The sequence below is a fragment of the Dendrobates tinctorius genome, unplaced genomic scaffold (assembly GCF_039654945.1).
Source record: "Dendrobates tinctorius isolate UK_male_01 unplaced genomic scaffold, ASM3965494v1 ptg000009l, whole genome shotgun sequence".
In the NCBI taxonomy this organism is placed as follows: Eukaryota; Metazoa; Chordata; class Amphibia; order Anura; family Dendrobatidae; genus Dendrobates; species Dendrobates tinctorius.
In genome coordinates, this window is record NW_027361677.1 from 6,713,711 (window position 1) to 6,738,174 (window position 24,464).

Sequence of the window (24,464 nt, forward strand, 5' to 3'; positions counted from 1 at the left end):
GTAAAAAGAATCATACCAAGAAGAAACATTTCAGAACTTTTTCCACCTGTCCTGTTACCCATAGCCTTGAAAAAACACAAATCTTTGAGTGGGGGAAAAATAACCCTTACACTAATACTTAATTGAAAAACCCTTTGAATCTATGACAGCTTTCAGTATTTTGACTAGGCAAGGCACATCTAGAATTGGAAATCATTGCCCACTCTTCCTTGCAGTGGCTCCAAATCAGTCAGATTGCGAGGGCATCTCCTATATACAGAGCTCTCTTCAGGTCAAACACATTTTCAATTGGATTTAGATCTGGGCTCTGGCTGTGCAATTACAAAACTTTCATCTTCTTTTGTCACAACCATTCTTTTGTTGATTTGGAGGTATGCTTAGGGGCATTGTTGTGCTGAAAAGTGAAATTCCTGTTCATCTTTAGCTTTTTTTAGCAGAGACCGGAAGGTTTTGATGCAAATTGATTGCAATTTGGAATGGTTTATAATTCCCCTCCACCTTGAACAAGGCCTCAGTTCCAGCTGTCGGAAAAACAGCCCCAAAGCATAATGCTGCCTCCACCATGCTTCACTTTGGGTAGGGTAGCCTTTTGGTGATGGCTTTGCACCAAACATACCTTTTTGAAATTTGGAAAAAGAGGTCAACCCTAGGGTTGATCGAATAGCTTTGGATAAGAGCTTATCCGAATAGCTATAGCGCTTACTGAATAGCTGCATCAGGAACCCGAATATTTGGAGCGCTCCCGATAATCAGCTGTTTGGCGCCGCAGCTGCATGTGTAGTGGCTGTTTCACAGTCACAACACATGTATGGAGAGCCCAACAAACAGGCTCTCCATGCATGTGTTGTGACTGTCACACAGCCACGACACATGCAGCTGCAGAGCTGAACACCGAGAGCGCTCCAGGTATCTGGGTTCCTGATGCAGCTATTCGGTAAGCGCTATAGCTATTTGGGTAAGCTCTTATCCAAAGCTATTAGATCAACCCTAGTCAACCCTGGTCTCATCAGACAGTAACACGTTTTCCCATATGGTTTTGGCAGACTTGATGTAAGCTTTGAGAAAACATATCCAGGCCTGAATGTTTTTCTTTGTAAGAAAAGGACTCTGTCTTGCCATGATAACCCACAGGCCACACAAATGAAGATTTTGGGAGATTGCTATCACAACCAGTACTTGAAAGAAATTTCTGTATCTCCTTTAATGTTGCTGTAGGTCGCTTAGCTGCCTCTAAGATCAATTTTCATCTTGTATTTTTACCAATGTTTTGAGGGATGTCCAGTTCTAGGAAATATTACTGTTGTGCCACATTCAAGCCACTTTTTGATGACCGACTTCCCAAATGTTCCATGGAATATCTAATGCCTTGAAAATTTCATAAGGAAAAGCATCCCAAATGGTTCCCAGTCTCATGGAACAACTGCGATAGAACGGCTCCTACTCAAATGAAAGAAAAGTCAAAGTAGAGAAAAAAATGTCTCGTTAATGTCAGGTTAATGCAAACTTGGAGTAAAAAAAAAAAAAGTGGGGTTGGAGACGCTTCATGAAATGAATTTCTGAATCTGGCCAGTTCCATGAATTTGCACCCTTCGAAGTTAGGGAACGAAAGAGGAGATAAAATCTGTGCATAGTTCTTGATGAACTGCCAATAACAATAGGCAAATCCCTGGAATCATTTATAGTGAGTAGAGTCCAATGGTTTGCAGCCAGTATAGAACTTCTTAAAATTTTTTGAGATCTAACTGCAAGCTTTCAGAGGAAGTAAATATCTCAAAATTGACATCTCTTGACTTTCAAACATTTTAAAAGATTGGCAAATAAATTGTTTTGTAAGAGTCTGTGAACTGAGTAAACATGTTGGCACTGAGAGTCCAGGTCTTGTAAGATTAGAATATTGTCTAAACATACTAGAACATACTGATTCTGAACATAAATGAATAATCTAATTTACAAAATGCTGGAACATGTCAAGTGTTGCAAAATTTAAAGGACAAGACCAGATATTTGGAGTGACAGTCACGGGTACAGAATGTCATTTTATACTTATTTCCATCTTTCTGAATCAAATTGTAGGCTCGGTGGCAATTCAGCTTATCAATTTTTTTAAAGACCCCCTTAATCTGGTGGAATACTTTGGAATTGAGAGCCAAAGGCTAGCGATCTTTTTACCGCAATTTTGCTCAAACTATGATAATCAATACAGTCTAAGAAATCCATTCTTCGTTACAAAGAACTCTGCTCCGGCAGGCGATGTAGATTTTCGAGAAAAAAAAACTTTTTCCAGGTTCTCCTTAATGTAAGTGAATACGGCTTAGTTCTGGTAACAACAGTGGATACACCCTTACTCTATTATAAAGGAGAAATCTAGCCGTATTCCAGATAAAAATATGCAAATAGCTTTATTCCAAAATAGGCATTCTTAGAATAAATCCCACGCAATTCAGACTTAGTCCTTACTCAGAACTCTTACTCTAGTTGGTTTGATCCCTGGATGAGGAGGAATATAAAGGTCATACGTGCGATAAGGAGGCAAAGAACTGATAAGCAGTTGGAACATTGGAAATTAATGAAACAGAGCAGTGCAAAACAGTAAGTGGATGAGGACCATCTTTAAATTGAGTGTGTAACCACAGAATGATGGTTCAAATCAAGTACAGGTGTTTGTTGCATCATTGGCGGGATCAAATCTTTAAATGCACCTTCCCACCTAACTTATTTTTTGGATTATAAGACGCACTTTTTTCCGGAAAATTTGGGAGGAAAAGGGGTGTGTCTTATAATCTGAACGTATGTTACCTGGGGGGCAGTGGAGTGGGGTCATAGGAGCAAGGGTCGTTGATTCAGGAGGTCAGTGGCGGCAGAAGGAGTGGGGCAATGCTGCCGACCCCATCCTCTCAGAAGATGTTGGCGCCGGTGAGCGAAGGTCCCATCTCCTGTACATGTCCCTGTAGTGTGCCTCAGAAAAATGTCCGCCGGAGGTGGTGCATGCGCAGATTGAGATCTCGGGAGACAAGATCTTGGATGAGACAGTCGCCCCTCTCCTCCTGCTGCCACCGACCTCCTGAATCAGCGACCCTGCTGAGAGGACCGGAGCCCGCAGCAACGCCCCACTCCAGTCACCGCTGACCTCCTGAAGCAGCGGCGCTGACTCCTGTGACACTGCTCCACCGCTGCCACCCACTAGGTAATGTACCGTTATAACGGATTATAAGGCACACCAACATTTTATTGAAAATTTTTTGTTCCTATTTTCCACAACAAAATTTAAGGTGCGTCTTACAATCTGGTGCGTTTTATAATCCGCAAAATACGGTGCTTATTTTCCCTCACACATGACCTAGACCAGGGTTACCCAACTCCCAGTCCTCAAGGTCCACCAACAGATCATGTTTTCAGGATTTCCTTAGTATTGCGCAGGTGATAATTGCTTCACCTGTGCAATACAAACAAAATCCTGAAAACATGATCTGTTGGTGGGCCTTAAGGACTGGAGTTGAGGAACCCTGACCTAGACTACTTCCAGTTGACATGCAGCAAGATGTTACACCCGGTCCCGGTTCTGGCCCTGCCCCCAGTTCTGGTCCCTCACTTGCTCCTGCTCTCCACGCTGCCCCTGTACCTCAGCGAGGTTCCTGTCTTGATCCTCGTGCTCTGTCTGTCCCTCGGCGTCCTGCTGTTGCTTTGCTCTCCCCCACTTCCTGGCATGCTGCCAGCAGGCCTTCAGGGAGAATGCTTAGGACACGCGCGCGCTTCCCTCTGGTCTCTTAAAGGGAGAGCGCACATTTTTTGAAAATAGCAACTATGCAATGGCATCGCACTGATTACTAAAGTATTTCTGGCCTCTCCTCCATAGGGAGAGTGCTGGAGCAACGAGTATCTACTCTTGCTACATCTGGTTCAGTCCCTGTTCTGTCTGCGCTGCGTTAGCAATCCGTTTGCACTTGCTCATATTGTTTGACTACGCAGAGAATCTGTGACCAGTGTTCAACTATCTCAGACAACATCAGTATCCATCGATTCAAGTACCATCCCGTTCTGACACTCGCCATTCGAACCCGAGGACTACGTCAAGGTTACTGGAGCCAGCTTCCTATCATCTACCAGGAACCTGGCCTTCCTCACCAGTGCCAGCTTCACCACTCATACTCGGTGTCCAACGGTCAGCTCCATCAGATCCCTTATATCTGTTAACCGTTTGTCCTGCTGGGGCAGCTGCCACGTGTCCGGGGTCTAACTGGAGGTAGCACCTGTGTCCCCCAGGTATTCCACTCTGGTCCTGTTTGAGGGACCTTAATATGAATACCTGGGGATCACTAGTCACGCCCTGTTCGGAGCCCCCCGGACCGTGGTCCCGAGGTTCCACTCTAAAAATAAAAAACGACTGTGAACTTCACCATCTGTGCCTACGCTTCCATTCTTTACAGATTGCTCTGACCATAGAACCCGCTGGATCCCAAAGGCCTACGACTGTGGAGCTTTGCCAAGAGGTGACCCGTTAAAATGATCAACAGGACAAGATCACGACTTATCTTCGCAAATTGTCTACCCGCATGGATTATCTGCTGACCTCGACTGCACCTGACTTGTCTACCGCCACCCAGGTACCCGCCTAAATGGCAAGTAAAGGTCCTCGCTTGGCAGCTCCCACCCGCTTCCACGGCGACGCCACTCAGTGTCGGGGTTTCATCAATCAGTACACTCTGCACTTCGAAATCCTGGGGCATATGTTTGCTTCTGACCAAGCCAAGGTGGGCTTCATATTGTCACATCTTGCTGGAGAGGCCCTCACCTCACTGAACCCTCTATGGGAGAGAAAGGACCCTCTGGCTAATGATTTTCAATTTTTCCTAGAAGATTTTTGCAAGAACTTCAATGAACCTGGCTGTGCCACGTCGACAGCTTCAGCTTTGCTCCGCTTACGTCAAGGAACTCTCACGGTGGCTCAGTATGCTGTTCGGTTCCGTACTCTCTCGTCCGAGTTATCCTGGAACATCGAGGCCTTGGTGGCTACCTTCTGGGAGGGCCTATCAGGAAGAATCAAGGATGAGCTGGCGGGACGGGACAGGCATACTACCTTGGATGATCTGATATCCTTGGCAACCCAGATTGACCTGCATTTTCAGGAACATTCCAAAGAGATTAAACAAAACAAAAGGCCCTACCACCTGGGCTCTAGTTCTCCTAAGACGGCTACCTCACCTCCCCTCTGAGGCCATGGAGGTTGATCAAGTAAGTTTGGCCAGCCGCCGCCAGGAGACACGTCGCAAAGAGGGAAGTTGCCTATGCTGTGGTAGCCCCGAGCACCTGATTCGTACCTGTCCAAAGAGGTCGGAAAACTCCAGTGCCTAGGTTCGGTAGGAGAAGCCACCCTAGTTAGAGAACATTCCTCTCCCTCATTGCAGATCTCGGTCTCCGAGTCCTTCGGAGCAATACAATTTTCTGGACTTTGCTGGATTCTGGTGCCGCCGGGAACTTTATCTAGCAGGCGCTTGTGGATCATTACCACTTACCAGTCCAACGGATTCCTGACCCATTGCGGGTGACCGCCGTAGATGGCAAACCACTGACTGAGCCCGTCCAGTTTCAGACCGAGCCTGTGGAACTCCGGGTAGGTCTAACGGACTCTAAAAGAATCCGTTTTTATGTGTACCCCGGTTTGTCTAACTCCTTGCTTTTAGGTCTATCATGGTTCCAGATGCATGAACCAGTCCTCAATTGGAGAACATGAGAGGTTCTGCGCTGGGGTGATTGCTGCGTGGACCAATGCCTAACCAGGATTCAACCAGTTTTGCCTCCTGTCCAACCTGTTACCCTGCCAGGGTTACCTTTTTCCTACTGGTCCTTTTGTGATATCTTTGGGAAAAACGCGGCAGAGAGACTACCTCCACACAGGTCGTATGACTGTCCGATTGATCTCCTCCCTGGAACATCTCCCCGCGGGAGAGTCTACCCTCTTTCTCAGAGACTCAAGCTATGTCGGACTACATCCAGGAGAACCTGGCCAGAGGATTTATCCGAAAGTCATCTTCGCCAGCAGGAGCAGGATTCTTCTTCGTGAAGAAAACGGACGGATCCCTGCGGCTCTGTATCGACTACCGGGGTCTAAACCAGATCACGGTAAAAAACAGGTATCCATAATCTCTTATTTCAGAGCTGTTTGATCGTCTCCGAGGGGCCAAGATATTCACTAAACTAGATCTCAGCGGGGCCTACAACCTAATCCGAATTCGAAAAGGAGATGAATGGAAAACAGCTTTCAACACCCGTGATGGCCACTATGAATACCTGGTAATGCCGTTTGGCCTAAGCAATGCACCTGTGGTTTTTCAAGAATTTGTCATGACATTTTCAGGGATCTGCTCTATACTTGTGTTGTCTACCTGGATGACATTCTGATCTTCTCGGCAGACTTGGCTTCGCACCGGAAGCAAGTGCGTCTGGTCTTACAAAGACTCAGAGAGAACAGGCTTTATGCCAAGTTGTAGAGATGCCTCTTTGAACAATCCTCTTTGCCTTTCCTCAGTTACGAGGGGCGCCTGAAAACTTCGAGGCCCACCCATGAAATCTTTTTTGCATGGTCTTGTTTTGCAATGCAATATGTTATTTAGTTAGTTGAATGGTCTCATGAGCAATCTGGATTTATTTTGATATTTTTTGTTTCCGTTACAGCATTTTAAAGTTGGGTCGCAACGCTGAAATATGGAAATGGAGAAGTTGGCAAAGGTCACACATCGGCTGTTGCAATGGCTGCAATTCCACCTTCCACCAAGGTGCTTTTTCATCTGTGGGAATAGGTGATAGTCCGAGGGAGCCAAATCAGGGGAATAGGGTGGGTGCTGAAGCAGTTGGAAACCACAGGAGTGAATTGCAGCAGCCGATGTGTGAACTTTGCCAACTTCTCCATTTCCATATTTCAGCCTTGCGACCCAACTTTAAAATGCTGTAACGGAAACAAAAAAAAAAAATCAAAATAAATCCAGATTGCTCATGAGACCATTCAACTAACTAAATAACATATTGCATTGCAAAACAAGACCCTGGAAAAAAAGATTTCATGGGAGGGCCTCGAAGTTTTCAGGCGCCCCTCGTACATTACATCCTCCACAGGATTAAAAATGGATCTGGAGAAGTTGTCTGCCGTCCTCGAGTGGCCTCGTCCGTCTGGGCTAAAAGCCATCCAACGGTTCCTGGGATTCGCCAACTACTACAGGCAATTCATTCCACAGTTTTCCACCCGAGAGGCACCCATCAAAGCTTTAACCCGGAAAGGTATAAACTTCAAGGAATGGTCCCCCGATGCAGAGGAGGCCTTTGTTTCTCTCAAAAAAGCCTTTGCTTCCGCACCCGTTTGTCCATTGTCCAAATCCTAATGAGCAATTTTTCCTTGAGGTCGATGCTTCCTCCATAGGTGCAGGAGCAGTTCTTACCCAGAAATCAGGAGCAGTTCTTACCCAGAAATCGTCCATTGGTCGGATGATTTCCTGTGTTTTTTTTTTCAAAGGTTTTTTCCCCCGTAGAAAGGAACTATTCCGTTGGAGATCGGGAATTGTTGGCTATCAAATTGGATCTGCAAGAATGAAGGCATCTTCTTGAGGGAGCTCTTCACCATGTAGTCATATTCATCGATCACAAAAACCTTGCCTACCTACAAACCGCAGAGAGGCTGAATGCCCATCAGGCCCTGTTTTTTGCTCGATTTAATTTTGACCTTCATTTCCGTCCAGCTGACAAAAACGTCAAGGCAGACGCACTCTCCAGAGCTTTTTTGCCTCCTAATCAGGAAGAAGAACCTCAGCACATCATTGAACCTTCAAGGTTAGTCTCTGTTGCTTCTGCTGATCTTACCTGACTTCCCCCATGAAAAACTATCGGTGACCGCCTCAGAACATAATCGTGTCCTTCGGTGGGGTCACTCTTCCAAGTTGGCTGATCACGCCGGTCAGAAGAAGACTCTGCAACTCATCACCCGTTACTACTGGTGGCCTACTATGGGTAAGGATTAGTGATGAGCGAGTATACTCGTTGCTCGGGTTTCCCCGAGCATGCTCGGATGATCTCCGAGAATTTTGGCATGCTCGGAGATTTATTTTGTCGCCTCAGCTGCATGATTTATGGCTGCTGGACAGCCTGAATACACATGGGAATTCCCTAACAAACAGGCATTCCTCACATGTATTCAGCCTGTCCAGCAGCCACAAATCATGCAGCTGCATCGACAAAAACTAAATCTCCGAGCCCGCCAAAATACTCGGCGGTCAACCGAGCATGCTCGGGGAAACCCGAGCAATGAGTATACTCACTCATCACTAGTAAGGATATTCAGGAGTATGCCGAAGCATGTCCTTCGTGTGCCCATAACAAGGCTGTTAAACGCCTACCCGCAGGTAGGGTCAGCCTCTTCCAATTCCGTCCGCTCCCTGGCAGCACATCGCGATGGACTTCATCACGGCTCTTCCAATCTCTTCCGGCTGTTCAGTGGCTTGGGTTGTGGTGGACAGCTTCTCTAAGTTGGCTCACTTCATTCCGCCACCTGGTCTCCCGTCCGCCCCAGACGGATCTCTTCATTCAGCACATCTTCCATCTCCAAGGTTTTCCTCTCCACCTTATGTCCGACAGAGGTGTCCAGTTCACCTCAAAATTCTGGAGAGCGGTTTGTAAACTGGTAAAAATAGAACTGGATTTTTCTTCGGCATACCATCCCTAATCCAATGGGCAAGTGGAGAGGACTAATCAAATCCTGGCTTGATTCCTGCGTCACTTCGTCAAAGCGTATCACGACGACTGGGTAAAGTTACTGCCCTGGGCAAAATTCTCCTACAACAACCAAGTAAGAGAATCTTCTGGAAAGTCTCCCTTTCAGATTGTGTTTGGACAGCACCCGGAATTGCTCTTCCCATCTCTGGACAGACTGGCGTTCCGGCAGCAGATACCTTTTCCGAAGATTTCACGAAAGTTTGGAAAGACACCAAAACTGCCTTGGAGAGAGCCTCTCAAAGTATGAAAAGGCATGTGGACAAGAGACGTCTGGATGCTTCTACCTTTCGCCCCGGAGACAAGATATGGCTCTCCTCCAAGTACATCCGCTTGAAGATGCTGTCCTACAAATTGGGTCCCCGTTTCATTGGGCCCTTTGAAGTCTTGAGACAAATCAACCCAGTCTCTTACAAACTGAAATTGCCTACTTCCTTACAGTTGCCTAACTCCTTTCATGTTTCCCTCCTCAAACCTGTAGTTTTGAGCTCCTTCTTTAAGGACCCGGATACCACTCCAGATCCTGTCTCTGAGGATGATGTTTTTGAGGTAGAGCATAACTTGGCCACAAAGAAAGTAAGGGGTATTACCTGGTGGATTGGAAGGGCTTTGGTCCAGAGGAGAGGTCTTGGGAGCCTAAAGAGAACATCCAGGCTCCTCTCCTTAGAAAATTTCAATCAGGCTTGAAAAAGAGGGGGCGTAAAGAGGGGGATAATGTTACACTCGGTCCCGCTTCTGGCCCTGCACCCGGTGCTGGCGCTGCCCCCAGTTCTGGTTCCTCACCTGCTCCTGCTCTCCACGCTGCCCCTGTACTTCAGCGAGGTTCCTGTCTGGATCCTCGTCCTCTGTCTGTCCCTCGGTGTCCTGCTGTTGCTTCGCTCTCCCCCACTTCCTGGCTTGCTGCCAGCAGGCCTTCAGGGAGAATGCTTAGGACGCGCGCGCTTCCCTCTGGTCTCTTAAAGGGAGAGCGCGCATTTTTTGAAAATAGCAATTATCCAATGGCAGCGCACTGATTACTATTTCTGGCCTCTCCTCCATAGGGAGAGTGCCGGAGCAACGAGTATCTACTCTTGCTACATCCGGTTCAGTCCCTGTTCTGTCTGCGCTGCGTTAGCAATCCGTTTGCACTTGCTCATATTGTTTGTCTCCGCAGAGAATCTGTGACCAGTGTTCAACTATCTCAGACGACATCAGTATCCATCGATTCAAGTGCCATCCCTTTCCGCCACTCGCCATCCGAACCCCAGGACTACGTCAAGGTTACTGGAGCCAGATTCCTATCATCTACCCGGAACCTGACCTTCCTCACCAGTGCCAGCTTCACCACTCATACCCAGCGTCCAAAGGTCAGCTCCATCAGACCACTTATATCTGTTACCCGTTTGTCCCGCTGAGACAGCTGCCACGTGTTGTGAGTTCATTTTCCCCTTCGTCACTGAGGTCTGGTGAACTCCCTATTCTGGTAAAGGAAGGTAATGAGCTTGATTATCAGGCACCTGAGTCTAATGATGATGACTGGCTGAGTGGAGTCACGGACTGGATATAAGGCTGCCGACGCCCTTCTGCCCTGCGGGTGATTTCTCTGTGGACTTCTAGGAAACCAGTCTGATTCCTGCTCCTCTAAAGCTAAGTTTTCTGCTTTGCCTTTTAGCATTTGTGTTTTGTTTTTGTTTGCCTTGCTTTTCTGGATTCTGCCATTCCCTGCTGGGGTGAGCTGATTCTTCTTTTGCCTGTTGCTCTGTCTTCAGAATATTCCTGAGTACTGACATAGCTTTTTTGAAGCCTAGCGTCTTCAGGGCCTTTTTCACTGTCAGTCTGTTGGCTCTTATTTTCATAGGGTTTTTTACGGATTGCAGACAGCAGCCTTCCTGTCCTTTCCTATCTAGTTAGCTTGGGCCCCATCTTTGCTCAGTCTATCTTTCTGTCTGTGTTGTGTTCTTTCTTCTTGCTTCACCATCATTATATGTGGGGGGCTGCCTTTTGCTTTGGGGTCTGCTCTGGGGCAGTTTAGATTTCCCTTTCTGTCTTTAGGCTATTTAATTCTCCAGCTGTGATCGAGGGGTCTAGGGCATCGTAGGAACCCCCCATGGCTACTGCTAGTTGTGTTGATAGGTTCAGTGGTCTGCAATCCGATAGCTGCCAACCTCTCTGTTTTTCTGGACTTAGCTAGCATTTCTGTTTTTGCCTCCTACGGACTCAATCAGAACACCACGTGTCCGGGGTCTAACTAGAGATAGCACCTGTGTACCCCAGTAATTCCACTCTGTTCCTGTTTGAGGGACCTTACTACGAATACCTGGGGCTCACTAGTCACGCCCCCTTCGGAACCCCCCGGACCGTGGTCCCGAGGTTCCACTCTAAACATAAACAACAAATGTGAACTTCACCATCTGTGCCTCCGCTTCCATTCGTTACACAAGATAAATTACCAATCCAAACAATTCCTCCAGATCTACTGGCACAGTTATTGAAGCATCCATACCTTTGGGATCCATGGTGTGATGTCTCACCAAGAGAGGTGGATCCTCAAAGCCCTTACACCTGGATGATCAGCTCTTATACAGCACAGACAGATGTTGCTGATTCAGCATAGTGTTCCAGTTCAAATAATGAAGTTTGCCTTGGCAGAACATCAACAGGAGGAGTGGAGATGGAACAACGGAGATCGATGCAGCTGAGAAATGACTGCAACTAGCATGCCAGCGTTGTCCATGAGAAAGAGGAATAGACCTAGCAATGAGAAACAGTGCAGCAGAGTGAGCCAGACATATCAGGTCCTGTTACACATTGGAGCGAAACAGTGGAGCAGACTTCGAAAAGAGGTTCAGAGGTAGAACAAGTTCAGCGACTCCAATATTATAAAGACAACACTGCAAGGTAGCAGAATTACCCAGCGATGTAACCAGGAGTAATAGAGCTGTGCATAGTTTTAGGTTCAAAATATCAAGAGTAGGCATGATGGCGTATCACAACGCATCTGACAACCTGGATACCCAGCATGAGCTGGGATAAATGGTTCGGGAGGGTGATGTGACAAGGGCGCGTTAGGTTGCCAAACAGAGGGACCCACATGCAGGAGGTGGAGGACGGAGAGATCCGACACGGGATCGGCAGCTGATTAAGTCTACGCCTGTAGTGTTACTCAAGTATATTTTTATACATTGAGAGGATTGGAAGAGAGAGGATTCTTTCGAAAGACGGAAAATCTTATCAGCGACCGGCCATGTGTTCCAATATGGCTGCCTATGAAATCTATTTGATTGCCATTTTCTTTCTTGGTTACCAAAAGAAATAGAAGAGTAGCCCAAAAACTACGCAAAGATTCCGATACTTTAACCATAGTTTATTTAATTTTTTTTTGCCATGAGCGCACCCGCTTTAAGGAGAAACAGAAGTTTCATGATACCCAAACCACGGGCACCAAGAAATACAGACAGGCTCCTTTATTTCAGAAAGCTTTGCTATATTCTGAAACATTGCGGCATTTCCGAGAAGACATTGCTTGAAGATAAGAGTCGGGCCTGAGGAGAAATGATTCCCTCATGTTTCTCCCCGCTCCGTCATAGCAACCAACGCTCCGTCATAGCAACCAATCACAGCACAGCAACTATTTTATTAGAGTAGTTTAAGAAATGAAAGCTGAGCTATGATTGGTTGCCAAGACGGCTTTATTATTTTTTTTTAGACCGCTTTGATAAATTTGAGGCCCTTCGTGTGCTCATACGTCACGCAAACCAGATCACAGGGACTGTGGCAACGAGCGCTGTGCCGTCTCCAGAATATAATAATACACAACAGGCGCGAATGTCATTCTTTTTTCAATAAACTTTATTAACAATAAACTAAACAAACCCTTAACTGCCGTGGAGTTGTACAATATTATGGCAGAAATAAACGGTATAAAACATCATAAAAATCCCAGACCGCTCCGTGCGATTAACAGCCACATTTTATTTTTTCTTACATAGTTTTATACATGAGGTATATTCAGAAATGGAGGAAATGATCAATCACCACATACACGAATAAAAAGTGTAATAAAATTCAGAATTTACAGATTTATTGAGGACATTAAAAGAAAAAGAACACTAGAATGTAAATGCGCAACGCGTCCTTTGTACGGAAACGTCCTTATAAATGGCTGTCATTCGAGGTCTTAATTCGATTGGCTGTTACTTAGCGTTAGTGTTACCATATGCCTCCTCTGGAGCGCCCACTGCAGGTGAAACCGAGCATTACTTAAAGGGATTTTCCACTTTTATACCCCAAATGTACAGGAAAACACTCTGTCCGGGGGCAGCGCCCCCTCTCCTGTCTTTGTGTTTTGGCTGCAGAGGTGACGTCATGTCAACGGCTCACATAACCACTGTAGGTAGTCACTGAGCTCAGCAGCTCGGTCGATGTAGACAGCACAAGTCGCTAAGTCCACTGATCAACTCCTGTTATCACCACTGCAGCCAATCACTGAGCTCAGCCGGCGTAGATGAGATGAGCCCGTTGAACGCAGTAACAGGCTGCAGTGGTGATGGATCCCACGCATTTCTGATTGTGACTGGTTTATGGAACCAAAGACTTAAAGGGAATCTGTCAGACCTCTCTGACCTTTCATGGCGCCTGCGCACTGCAGACCTCTGCTCTGCCCAGGAGCCACGATGGGAAGCAAAGAAGAGGACGTCACCGTTAGAAGATGGGAGGCGCCGGACCGGATCGTGACATCCATCGGACCAAAACCGGACCCGGACCGTCCCTGGGTGAGCATAATCTAACTCATTTTTCTTCTCTTTCAGGTTACATCGGGTGCTTACCTACAGCATTACAGAATTCTGCAGATAATCCCCTGATGGCGGTGCTGGCAGCTGATAGGCGAAAAATGGGGTAACAGATTCCCTTTAAGAAACTCTTCAAAATTGATTAGCATAATTTGCTGCCTGCTAAAGAGGTTCTCCTCTAAAGACAATCCCAAAATGTTAGAAAATTAATTTGACAATGAGTTCATGAGATCCCCGATGATCGGCTATAATCTGTGAGGAAGCCTGTCAGCAAGTGTTCATTTCTCCTGTAGCACCACCTCAGGGGATATTGAGTATTACACTGTGCTCAATCATAGATAAGGCAGGGCAAGGTTCTACAGAGCTAAAAATCTGAGCATGCGCGTTTGCCCTTGTAGAATAATCAACGTTGCTCTATGTATTGGACGATCTTTCTGGTTCATCATTACAGGCGCAGGCGTTGACCAAAGTTGATGCCTGCGCCCATACGCCGTACATTCGCCGGTTTCCTGCTCTTCTGTGCAGGTGGTGTGCCGTTCACATCAAACGATGGACAGCGGGTTTGGACTTAATGACCAGGACTCGTAGACAGTACGAGTCTAGTCTATGAAATGTGTAGCTACATCCCCTCATTTCCCTCCCACTGCTCTGCCTTCCTTCACCAGATCGGGCTGACCTTATCTAAAGTCCTTCATAAAGAAGTATAAACTTAGAGAGGTGATTATTATTTTTTTACCATGTGTCGGTCTGTTCCTGTTGGGAGTTGTAGTTTAGAGACCAACAGTGTGTGAGGTGCCTATTTGGCATATGGAGGGGGGGGGTCTATAATGTACAGTAAGTATGTGCCCACCCTCCTCGGGTAAACTATGTCCGACACCACTCAAGATGGATCTGTAAACCATTTATATGATGAACTTGGTCATGGACAAATTGATTCCGTTCCTGGACTATTATAGCGTTTACTGAACATTTCAAGGTAAAAAAATCAATCTCGTCCAGTTCCTTTGAGTTTCTAAAATAACAAACGACACATCATCTTGTTGTCACGGGAATCTCAGTGTCAGTGCTTCCCGATATAACATGGTCGGGAGGATGTACGATATATCATTTACCCATTACACTCGTGAACACGATCTATGCTTTAGCATTACTTATCCATCACTCAGCCGGCTAATGCTTTATAATGGTTACAGACGGTCGCTTTAAAGAGGGACGGTCACCGGGTCAAAAGTAGACTAGATATTGCTCTTATATCATTCTCACTGCTTCCCTGAATATTCAGCTTCTTGCCATTTTAAAATACGCCATCCGGTTCCAGAGATATTGGCCTTTTAATTTCTATGGTATTTACCTTGGGGGCGGTGCTTACAGGGTAATTATGCAGAGCAGTCTAAAAACACGCCCCTGAGGAACCTATGAAAGATCATCATTATATAAATAGGTCCATATCTCTGGAACCGTATGACGGACTGGGAAAAACAAAACAATGGCATACTCAGGGAATCAGTGGTAATAAAATAAGAGCAAATGAGACAGTTTTAACTTGGTGACAAGTTCCCTTTAAGTGAAAAACTTCCCAAGTTAATAATAGTTCTTGATCCTGGAACCCCTTTGCATCTTGCAAATTCGGCGCATGTTGTCTACACGATCCGCTACTTAAAACATTTGGACTGGGTAGGATATGTAGCGCGAAGGGACGATTGTCAGATTCTGAACATCCCCTTTAAGAGAAACTAGGAAGGGCAAAAAGGCCAACTCATGAGAGAGCAGTAATGGTGCCATACTGGTTGTCCACCAACTTTCCAAAGGTGGCACTGGCACGGACCAATTTCTGCCCAATATTGAGCCGAAGTCAATATCTTGGGGAGACCAATAATCCGAAAAGAACTGGGAGAGGGCGACCACAGTCTTGTTCTACCCCGTAGGACGGAGGCCACCATGGATGGTCAGGTGGCAAATATCGAAGCGGCGTCAAAGCTGCTGCGGCACCTCATACGAGCTGTCAGTCAATGTCCTGCCCAGCAGATCTAGACGAGTACACATCCCTCTCTACACTGCCCAGTCTTTGTGGGACCACCAGTGCCTTCTGGTAAACCATCATGATAACTTGGCTGCTGCAGCACCTCTTTTTGCCACAAAAAAAAAAAAAAATTGGAATACTCAACAAACTTGAACCGTAAAATAGACCGCGACTTATAAAAGTTGAAGACTGATAAAGAGGTTCTGCAGCAGCCAGACTTCACAGGCAACCCCAATTATCTGACTGTGCAGCCTCTAAGGAACCCTCACATTTGAGGTTATCGTTCCAAATCCTGAACCCAGCTGCTGCAGAACCTCTTTTAAGCTGCCAATGGGCAGCAGTCCATCCTCCTGCCGCTTGGAAAAGCAAACCTGTCAATCGTTTCCAGAAGGGATGGAGAGCTGAGGACTTTCTAAAAGTTGGACTATGACTGACACAGCCAAGAGGTGCTGCAGCAGTCAACAGGTCAGCTAGTGGGGGCACATTCACACAGGTCCATGCACATGGAGAAAAGACCACCTGCCACCCTACAAGCCATGCCAGCGCCACCTCCACCTCCCCGGACTTTACCAGGTTGTTAGACCCCCATTAATGCCATAGGTGTCGCCCCCTCCCAAGGCCTGCACAGGCAAAGTGCCCCGAGCCCCCTCCCCTGGCGCAGCTGCACCCTCTGTACACGACCCCTGGGCGGAGGAGCGGAGCAGAGGGCATTGCCTACCTCGTACAGGTCCCCAGAAGCCATGCCGGGACCGGGGAGGGCAGTGCGTGCAGCGGCAGAATTACAGGGACTCCGGGGTCAGTATGCGCAGAATCACACGGCGGCGGCGGCGGCGGCGGCTGCCACAACCAGCTCTGGAGCCGAGCGGAGCGGTCCCAGCTCCTGCCCTGCTCACTGCACGACGACGTCCGCCAGAGGGCGCGCTAGCTGCGGGGCTAACGTGGGAGGTGTCTGTGACATGCCAGCTAGGGGCTGTCCGCCGGCAGCAGCGGCATCGGGGGCGGAGAGAGACGGAGGCAGCGCCTGTCCTCAGAGCAGTGTGGAGGAGCAGGAGCCCACAGCTCTGCCCATAGGGAGATGGCACCTGTGCCCACCACAGGCAGGGCACGGCCAGGCTGCCTCCTCAGGGGCCTAAAGGCGGCCTTTTACCTCATGGAGGTCACTAATCAGTCATTACATAGTCTTATCTGTGGAAAGGTGAGTGCCAGGCAGTGAGGCGGCCATCACTGGGGGCCAGGAGCCCAGGAAAGTAGGGACCGATGGTGGCGGCGTACAGATTCCAGTGCCGATATAACGATAAGTACAGAAAACCATGGTGCCCCCATAATGATAGTTACCGAAAACCATGGTGCCCCCATAATGATAGTTCCCGAAAACCATGGTGCCCCCATAATGATAGTTACCGAAAACCATGGTGCCCCCATAATGATAGTTCCCGAAAACCATGGTGCCCCCATAATGATAGTTACCGAAAACCATGGTGCCCCCATAATGATAGTTACCGAAAACCATGGTGCCCCCATAATGATAGTTACCGAAAACCATGGTGCCCCATAATGATAGTTACCGAAAACCATGGTGCCCCCATAATGATAGTTACCGAAAACCATGGTGCCCCCATAATGATAGTTACCGAAAACCATGGTGCCCCCATAATGATAGTTACCGAAAACCATGGTGCCCCCATAATGATAGTTACCGAAAACCATGGTGCCCCCATAATGATAGTTACCGAAAACCATGGTGCCCCCATAATGATAGTTACCGAAAACCATGGTGCCCCCATAATGATAGTTACCGAAAACCATGGTGCCCCCTTAATGATAGTTACCGAAAACTATGGTGCCCCCATAATGATAGTTACCGAAAACCATGGTGCCCCCATAATGATGATAGTTACCGAAAACCATGGTGCCCTCATAATGATAGTTACCGAAAACCACGGTGCCCCCATAATGATTGTTACAGAAAACCATGGTGCCCCCAAAATGATAGTTACCAAAAACCATGGTGCCCCCATAATGATTGTTACAGAAAACCATGGTGCCCCCATAATGATAGTTGCCGAAAACCATGGTGCCCCCATAATGATAGTTACCGAAAACCATGGTGCCCCCATAATGATAGTTACCGAAAATCATGGTGCCCCATAATGATAGTTTCCGAAAACCATGGTGCCCCCATAATGATGATAGTTACCGAAATCCATGGTGCCCCCATAATGATAGTTACCGAAAACCATGGTGCCCCCATAATGATAGTTACCGAAAACCATGGTGCCCCATAATGATAGTTTCCGAAAACCATGGTGCCCCCATAATGATGATAGTTACCGAAATCCATGGTGCCCCCATAATGATAGTTACCGAAAACCATGGTGCCCCAATAATGATACTTACCGAAAACCATGGTGCCCCCATAATGATGATAGTTACCGAAAACCATGGTGCCCCATAATGATAGTTTCCGAAAACCATGGTGCCCCCGTAATGATTGTTACCGAAAACCATGGTGCCCCCGTAATGATAGTTACCGAAAACCATGGTGCCCCCACAATGATAGTTACTGAAAACCACGGTGCCCCCATAATGATTGTTACCGAAAACCACGATGCCCCCATAATGATAGTTACCGAAAACCACGGTGCCCCCATAATGATAGTTACCGAAAACCATGGTGCCCCCATAATGATAGTTACCGAAAACCATGGTGCCCCCATAATGATAGTTACCGAAAACCATTGTGCCCCCATAATGATTGTTACCGAAAACCATGGTGCCCTCATAATGATAGTTACCGAAAACCATGGTACCCTCATAATGATTGTTACCGAAAACCATGGTGCCCCCATAATGATTGTTACTGAAAACCATGGTGCCCCCATAATGATGGTTACCGAAAACCATGGTGCCCCCATAATGATAGTTACCGAAAACCATGGTGCCCCCATAATGATAGTTACCGAAAACCATGGTGCCCCCATAATGATGATAGTTACCGAAAACCATGGTGCCCCATAATGATAGTTTCTGAAAACCATGGTGCCCCCATAATGATGATAGTTACCGAAATCCATGGTGCCCCCATAATGATAGTTACCGAAAACCATGGTGCCCCCATAATGATAGTTCCCGAAATCCATGGTGCCCCCATAATGATGATAGTTACCGAAAACCATGGTGCCCCCATAATGATAGTTACCGAAAACCATGGTGCCCTCATAATGATAGCTACCGAAAACCATGGTGCCCTCATAATGATAGCTACCGAAAACCATGGTGCCCCCCTAATGATAGTTACCGAAAACCATGGTGCCCCCGTAATGATTGTTACCGAAAACCATGGTGCCCCCGTAATGATAGTTACCGAAAACCATGGTGCCCCCACAATGATAGTTACCGAAAACCATGGTGCCCCCATAATGATTGTTACCGAAAACCATGGTGCCCCCATAATGACAGTTACCGAAAACCATAGTGCCCCCATAATGACAGTTACCGAAAACCATGATGCCCCCATAATGACAGTTACCGAAAACCATGGTGCCCCCATAATGACAGTTACCGAAAACCATGGTGCCCCCATAATGACAGTTACCGAAAACCATGGTGCCCCCATAATGATTGTTACCGAAAACCATGGTGCCCCCATAATGATAGTTACCGAAAACCATGTTGGCCCCATAATGATTGTTACCGAAAACCATGGTGCCCCCATAATGACAGTTACCGAAAACCATGGTGCCCCCATAATGATTGTTACCGAAAACCACGGTGCCCCCATAATGATTGTTACCGAAAACCACGATGCCCCCATAATGATAGTTACCGAAAACCACGGTGCCCCCATAATGATAGTTACCGAAAACCATGGTGCCCCCATAATGATAGTTACCGAAAACCATGGTGCCCCCATAATGATAGTTACCGAAAACCATTGTGCCCCCATAATGATTGTTACCGAAAACCATGGTGCCCTCATAATGATAGTTACCGAAAACCATGGTACCCTCATAATGATTGTTACCGAAAACCATGGTGCCCCCATAATGATTGTTACTGAAAACCATGGTGCCCCCATAATGATAGTTACCGAAAACCATGGTGCCCCCATAATGATTGTTACCGAAAACCATGGTGCCCCCATAATGATTGTTACCGAAAACCATGGTGCCCCCATAATGACTGTTACCGAAAACCATGGTGCCCTCATAATGACAGTTACCGAAAACCATGGTGCCCCCATAATGACAGTTACCGAAAACCATGGTGCCCCCATAATGATTGTTACTGAAAACCATGGTGCCCCCATAATGATTGTTAACGAAAGCCATGGTGCCCCCATAATGGTAGTTACCGAAAACCATGGTGCCCCCATAATGACAGTTACCGAAAACCATGGTGCCCCCATAATGATTGTTACCGAAAACCATGGTGCCCTCATAATGATAGTTACCGAAAACCATGGTGCCCCATAATGACATTTACCGAAAACCATGGTGCCCCCATAATGACAGTTACCGAAAACCATGGTGCCCCCATAATTATTGTTACCGAAAACCATGGTGCCCCCATAATGATTGTTACCGAAAACCATGGTGCCCCCATAATGATTGTTAACGAAAGCCATGGTGCCCCCATAATGATAGTTACCGAAAACCATGGTGCCCCCATAATGATAGTTACCGAAAACCATGGTGCCCCCATAATGATAGTTACCAAAAACCATGGTGCCCCCATAATGACAGGTACCGAAAACCATGGTGCCCCATAATGATTGTTACTGAAAACCATGGTGCCCCCATAATGATAGTTACCGAAAACCATGGTGCCCCCATAATGATTGTTACCGAAAACCATGGTGCCCCCATAATGATAGCGAAAACCATGGTACCCTCATAATGATTGTTAACGAAAACCATGGTGCTCCCATAATGATAGCGAAAACCATGGTACCCTCATAATGATTGTTACCAAAAACCATGGTGTCCCCATAATGATGATAGTTACCAAAAACCATGGTGCCCCCATAATGATAGTTACTGAAAACCATGGTGCCCCCATAATGATGATAGTTAGCGAAAAACCATGGTGCCCCCCATAATGATTGTTACCGAAAGCCATGGTGCCCCCATAATGATAGTTACCGAAAACCATGGTGCCCCCATAATGACGGTTACCGAAAACCATGGTGCCCCCATAATGATTGTTACTGAAAACCATGGTGCCCCCATAATGATAGTTACCGAAAACCATGGTGCCCCCATAATGATTGTTACCGAAAACCATGGTGCCCCCATAATGATTGTTACCGAAAACCATGGTGCCCTCATAATGACAGTTACCGAAAACCATGGTGCCCCCATAATGATAGTTACCGAAAACCATGGTGCCCCATAATGATAGTTAACGAAAACCATGGTGCCCCCATAATGACGGTTACCGAAAACCATGGTGCCCCCATAATGATAGTTACCGAAAACCATGGTGCCCCCATAATGATAGTTACCGAAAACCATGGTGCCCCCATAATGATAGTTACCGAAAACCATGGTGCCCCCATAATGATAGTTTCCGAAAACCATGGTGCCCCCATAATGATAGTTACCGAAAACCATGGTGCCCCATAATGATAGTTAACGAAAACCATGGTGCCCCCATAATGATGATAGTTACCGAAATCCATGGTGCCCCCATAATGATAGTTACCGAAAACCATGGTGCCCCCATAATGATGATAGTTACCGAAAACCATGGTGCCCCCATAATGATGATAGTTACCGAAAACCATGGTGCCCCCATAATGATAGTTTCCGAAAACCATGGTGCCCCCATAATGATAGTTACCGAAAACCATGGTGCCCCATAATGATAGTTAACGAAAACCATGGTGCCCCCATAATGATGATAGTTACCGAAATCCATGGTGCCCCCATAATGATAGTTCCTGAAATCCATGGTGCCCCCATAATGATGATAGTTACCGAAAACCATGGTGCCCTCATAATGCCGATAGTTACCGAAAACCATGGTGCCCCCATAATGATAGTTACCGAAAACCATGGTGCCCCCATAATGATAGTTACCGAAAACCATGGTGCCCCCATAATGATAGTTACCGAAAACCATGGTGCCCCCATAATGATAGTTTCCGAAAACCATGGTGCCCCCATAATAATGATAGTTACCGAAATCCATGGTGCCCCCATAATGATAGTTCCCGAAATCCATGGTGCCCCCATAATGATGATAGTTACCGAAAACCATGGTGCCCCCATAATGATATTTACCGAAAACCATGGTGCCCTCATAATGCTGATAGTTACCGAAAACCATGGTGCCCCCATAATGATAGTTTCCGAAAACCATGGTGCCCCCATAATGATAGTTCCCGAAATCCATGGTGCCCCCATAATGATGATAGTTACCGAAAACCATGGTACCCTCATAATGATTGTTACCGAAAACCATGGTGCCCCATAATGATTGTTACTGAAAACCATGGTGCCCCCATAATGATAGTTACCGAAAACCATGGTGCCCCCATAATGATAGTTACCGAAAACCATGGTGCCCCCATAATGATAGTTACCGAAAACCATGGTGCCCCCATAATGATGATAGTTACCGAAAACCATGGTGCCCCATAATGATAGTTTCCGAAAACCTTGGTGCCCCCATAATGATGATAGTTACCGAAATCCATGGTGCCCCATAATGATAGTTACCGAAAACCATGGTGCCCCCATAATGATAGTTCCCGAAATCCATGGTGCCCCCATAATGATGATAGTTACCGAAAACCATGGTGCCCCATAATGATATTTACCGAAAACCATGGTGCCCTCATAATGCTGATAGTTACCGAAATCTATGGTGCCCCCATAATGATAGTTACCGAAAACCATGGTGCCCCCATAATGATAGTTACCGAAAACCATGGTGCCCTCTTAATAGCTACCGAAAACCATGGTGCCCTCATGATGATAGCTACCGAAAACCATGGTGCCCCCATAATGACAGTTACCGAAAACCATGATGCCCCCATAATGACAGTTACCGAAAACCATGGTGCCCCCATAATGACAGTTACCGAAAACCATGGTGCCCCCATAATGACAGTTACCGAAAACCATGGTGCCCCCATAATGATAGTTACCGAAAACCACGTTGGCCCCATAATGATTGTTACCGAAAACCACGGTGCCCCCATAATGACAGTTACCGAAAACCACGGTGCCCCCATAATGACAGTTACCGAAAACCACGGTGCCCCCATAATGATTGTTACCGAAAACCACGGTGCCCCCATAATGATTGTTACCGAAAACCACGGTGCCCCCATAATGATAGTTACCGAAAACCACGGTGCCCCCATAATGATAGTTACCGAAAACCATGGTGCCCCCATAATGATAGTTACCGAAAACCATTGTGCCCCCATAATGATTGTTACCGAAAACCATGGTGCCCTCATAATGATAGTTACCGAAAACCATGGTACCCTCATAATGATTGTTACCGAAAACCATGGTGCCCCCATAATGATTGTTACCGAAAACCATGATGCCCCCATAATGATAGTTACCGAAAACCATGGTGCCCCATAATGATTGTTACCGAAAACCATGGTGCCCCCATAATGATTGTTGCCGAAAACCATGGTGCCCCCATAATGACAGTTACCGAAAACCATGGTGCCCCATAATGATTGTTACCGAAAACCATGGTGCCCCCATAATGATTGTTAACGAAAGCCATGGTGCCCCCATAATGATAGTTACCGAAAACCATGGTGCCCCCATAATGACAGTTACCGAAAACCATGGTGCCCCCATAATGATTGTTACTGAAAACCATGGTGCCCCCATAATGATAGTTACCGAAAACCATGGTGCCCCCATAATGATTGTTACCGAAAACCATGGTGCCCCCATAATGATTGTTACCGAAAACCATGGTGCCCCCATAATGATTGTTACCGAAAACCATGGTGCCCTCATAATGATAGTTACCGAAAACCATGGTGCCCCCATAATGACAGTTACCGAAAACCATGGTGCCCCCATAATGACAGTTACCGAAAACCATGGTGCCCCCATAATGATTGTTACCGAAAACCATGGTGCCCCCATAATGATTGTTAACGAAAGCCATGGTGCCCCCATAATGATAATTACCGAAAACCATGGTGCCCCCATAATGATAGTTACCAAAAACCATGGTGCCCCCATAATGATAGTTACCGAAAACCATGGTGCCCACATAATGACAGATACCGAAAACCATGGTGCCCCATAATGATTGTTACTGAAAACCATGGTGCCCCCATAATGATAGTTACCGAAAACCATGGTGCCCCCATAATGATTGTTACCGAAAACCATGGTGCCCCCATAATGATTGTTACCGAAAACCATGGTGCCCCCATAATGATTGTTACAGAAAACCATGGTGCCCCCATAATGATGATAGTTACCGAAATCCATGGTGCCCCCATTATGATAGTTCCCGAAATCCTTGGTGCCCCCATAATTATGATAGTTACCAAAAACCATGGTGCCCCCATAATGATAGTTACCGAAAACCATGGTGCCCTCATAATGCTGATAGTTACCGAAATCCATGGTGCCCCCATAATGATAGTTACTGAAAACCATGGTGCCCCCATAATGATAGTTACCGAAAACCATGGTGCCCCCATAATGATGATAGTTACCGGAAACCATGGTGCCCCCATAATGATGATAGTTACCGAAAACCATGGTGCCCCCATAATGATAGTTACCGAAAACCATGGTGCCCTCATAATGCTGATGGTTACTGAAATCCATGGTGCCCCCATAATGATAGTTACCGAAAACCATGGTGCCCCCATAATGATGATAGTTACCGAAAACCATGGTGCCCCCATAATGATGATAGTT

At 46.6% G+C, this 24,464-nt stretch overlaps 1 protein-coding gene across 1 annotated transcript in view; it reads right to left on the bottom strand.

The window, feature by feature from the left end:
• Positions 1-16,472, bottom strand: part of CDYL2 (chromodomain Y like 2) — a 111,663-nt gene extending 95,191 nt beyond the window's left edge. Inside the window, exon 1 of the mRNA XM_073582594.1 lies at positions 16,259-16,472. Within this exon, the coding sequence (XP_073438695.1) occupies positions 16,259-16,282 (24 nt within the window). The 5' untranslated portion in view covers positions 16,283-16,472. The remainder of the gene's footprint in view (positions 1-16,258) is intronic.
• Positions 16,473-24,464: the final 7,992 nt, after the last annotated feature.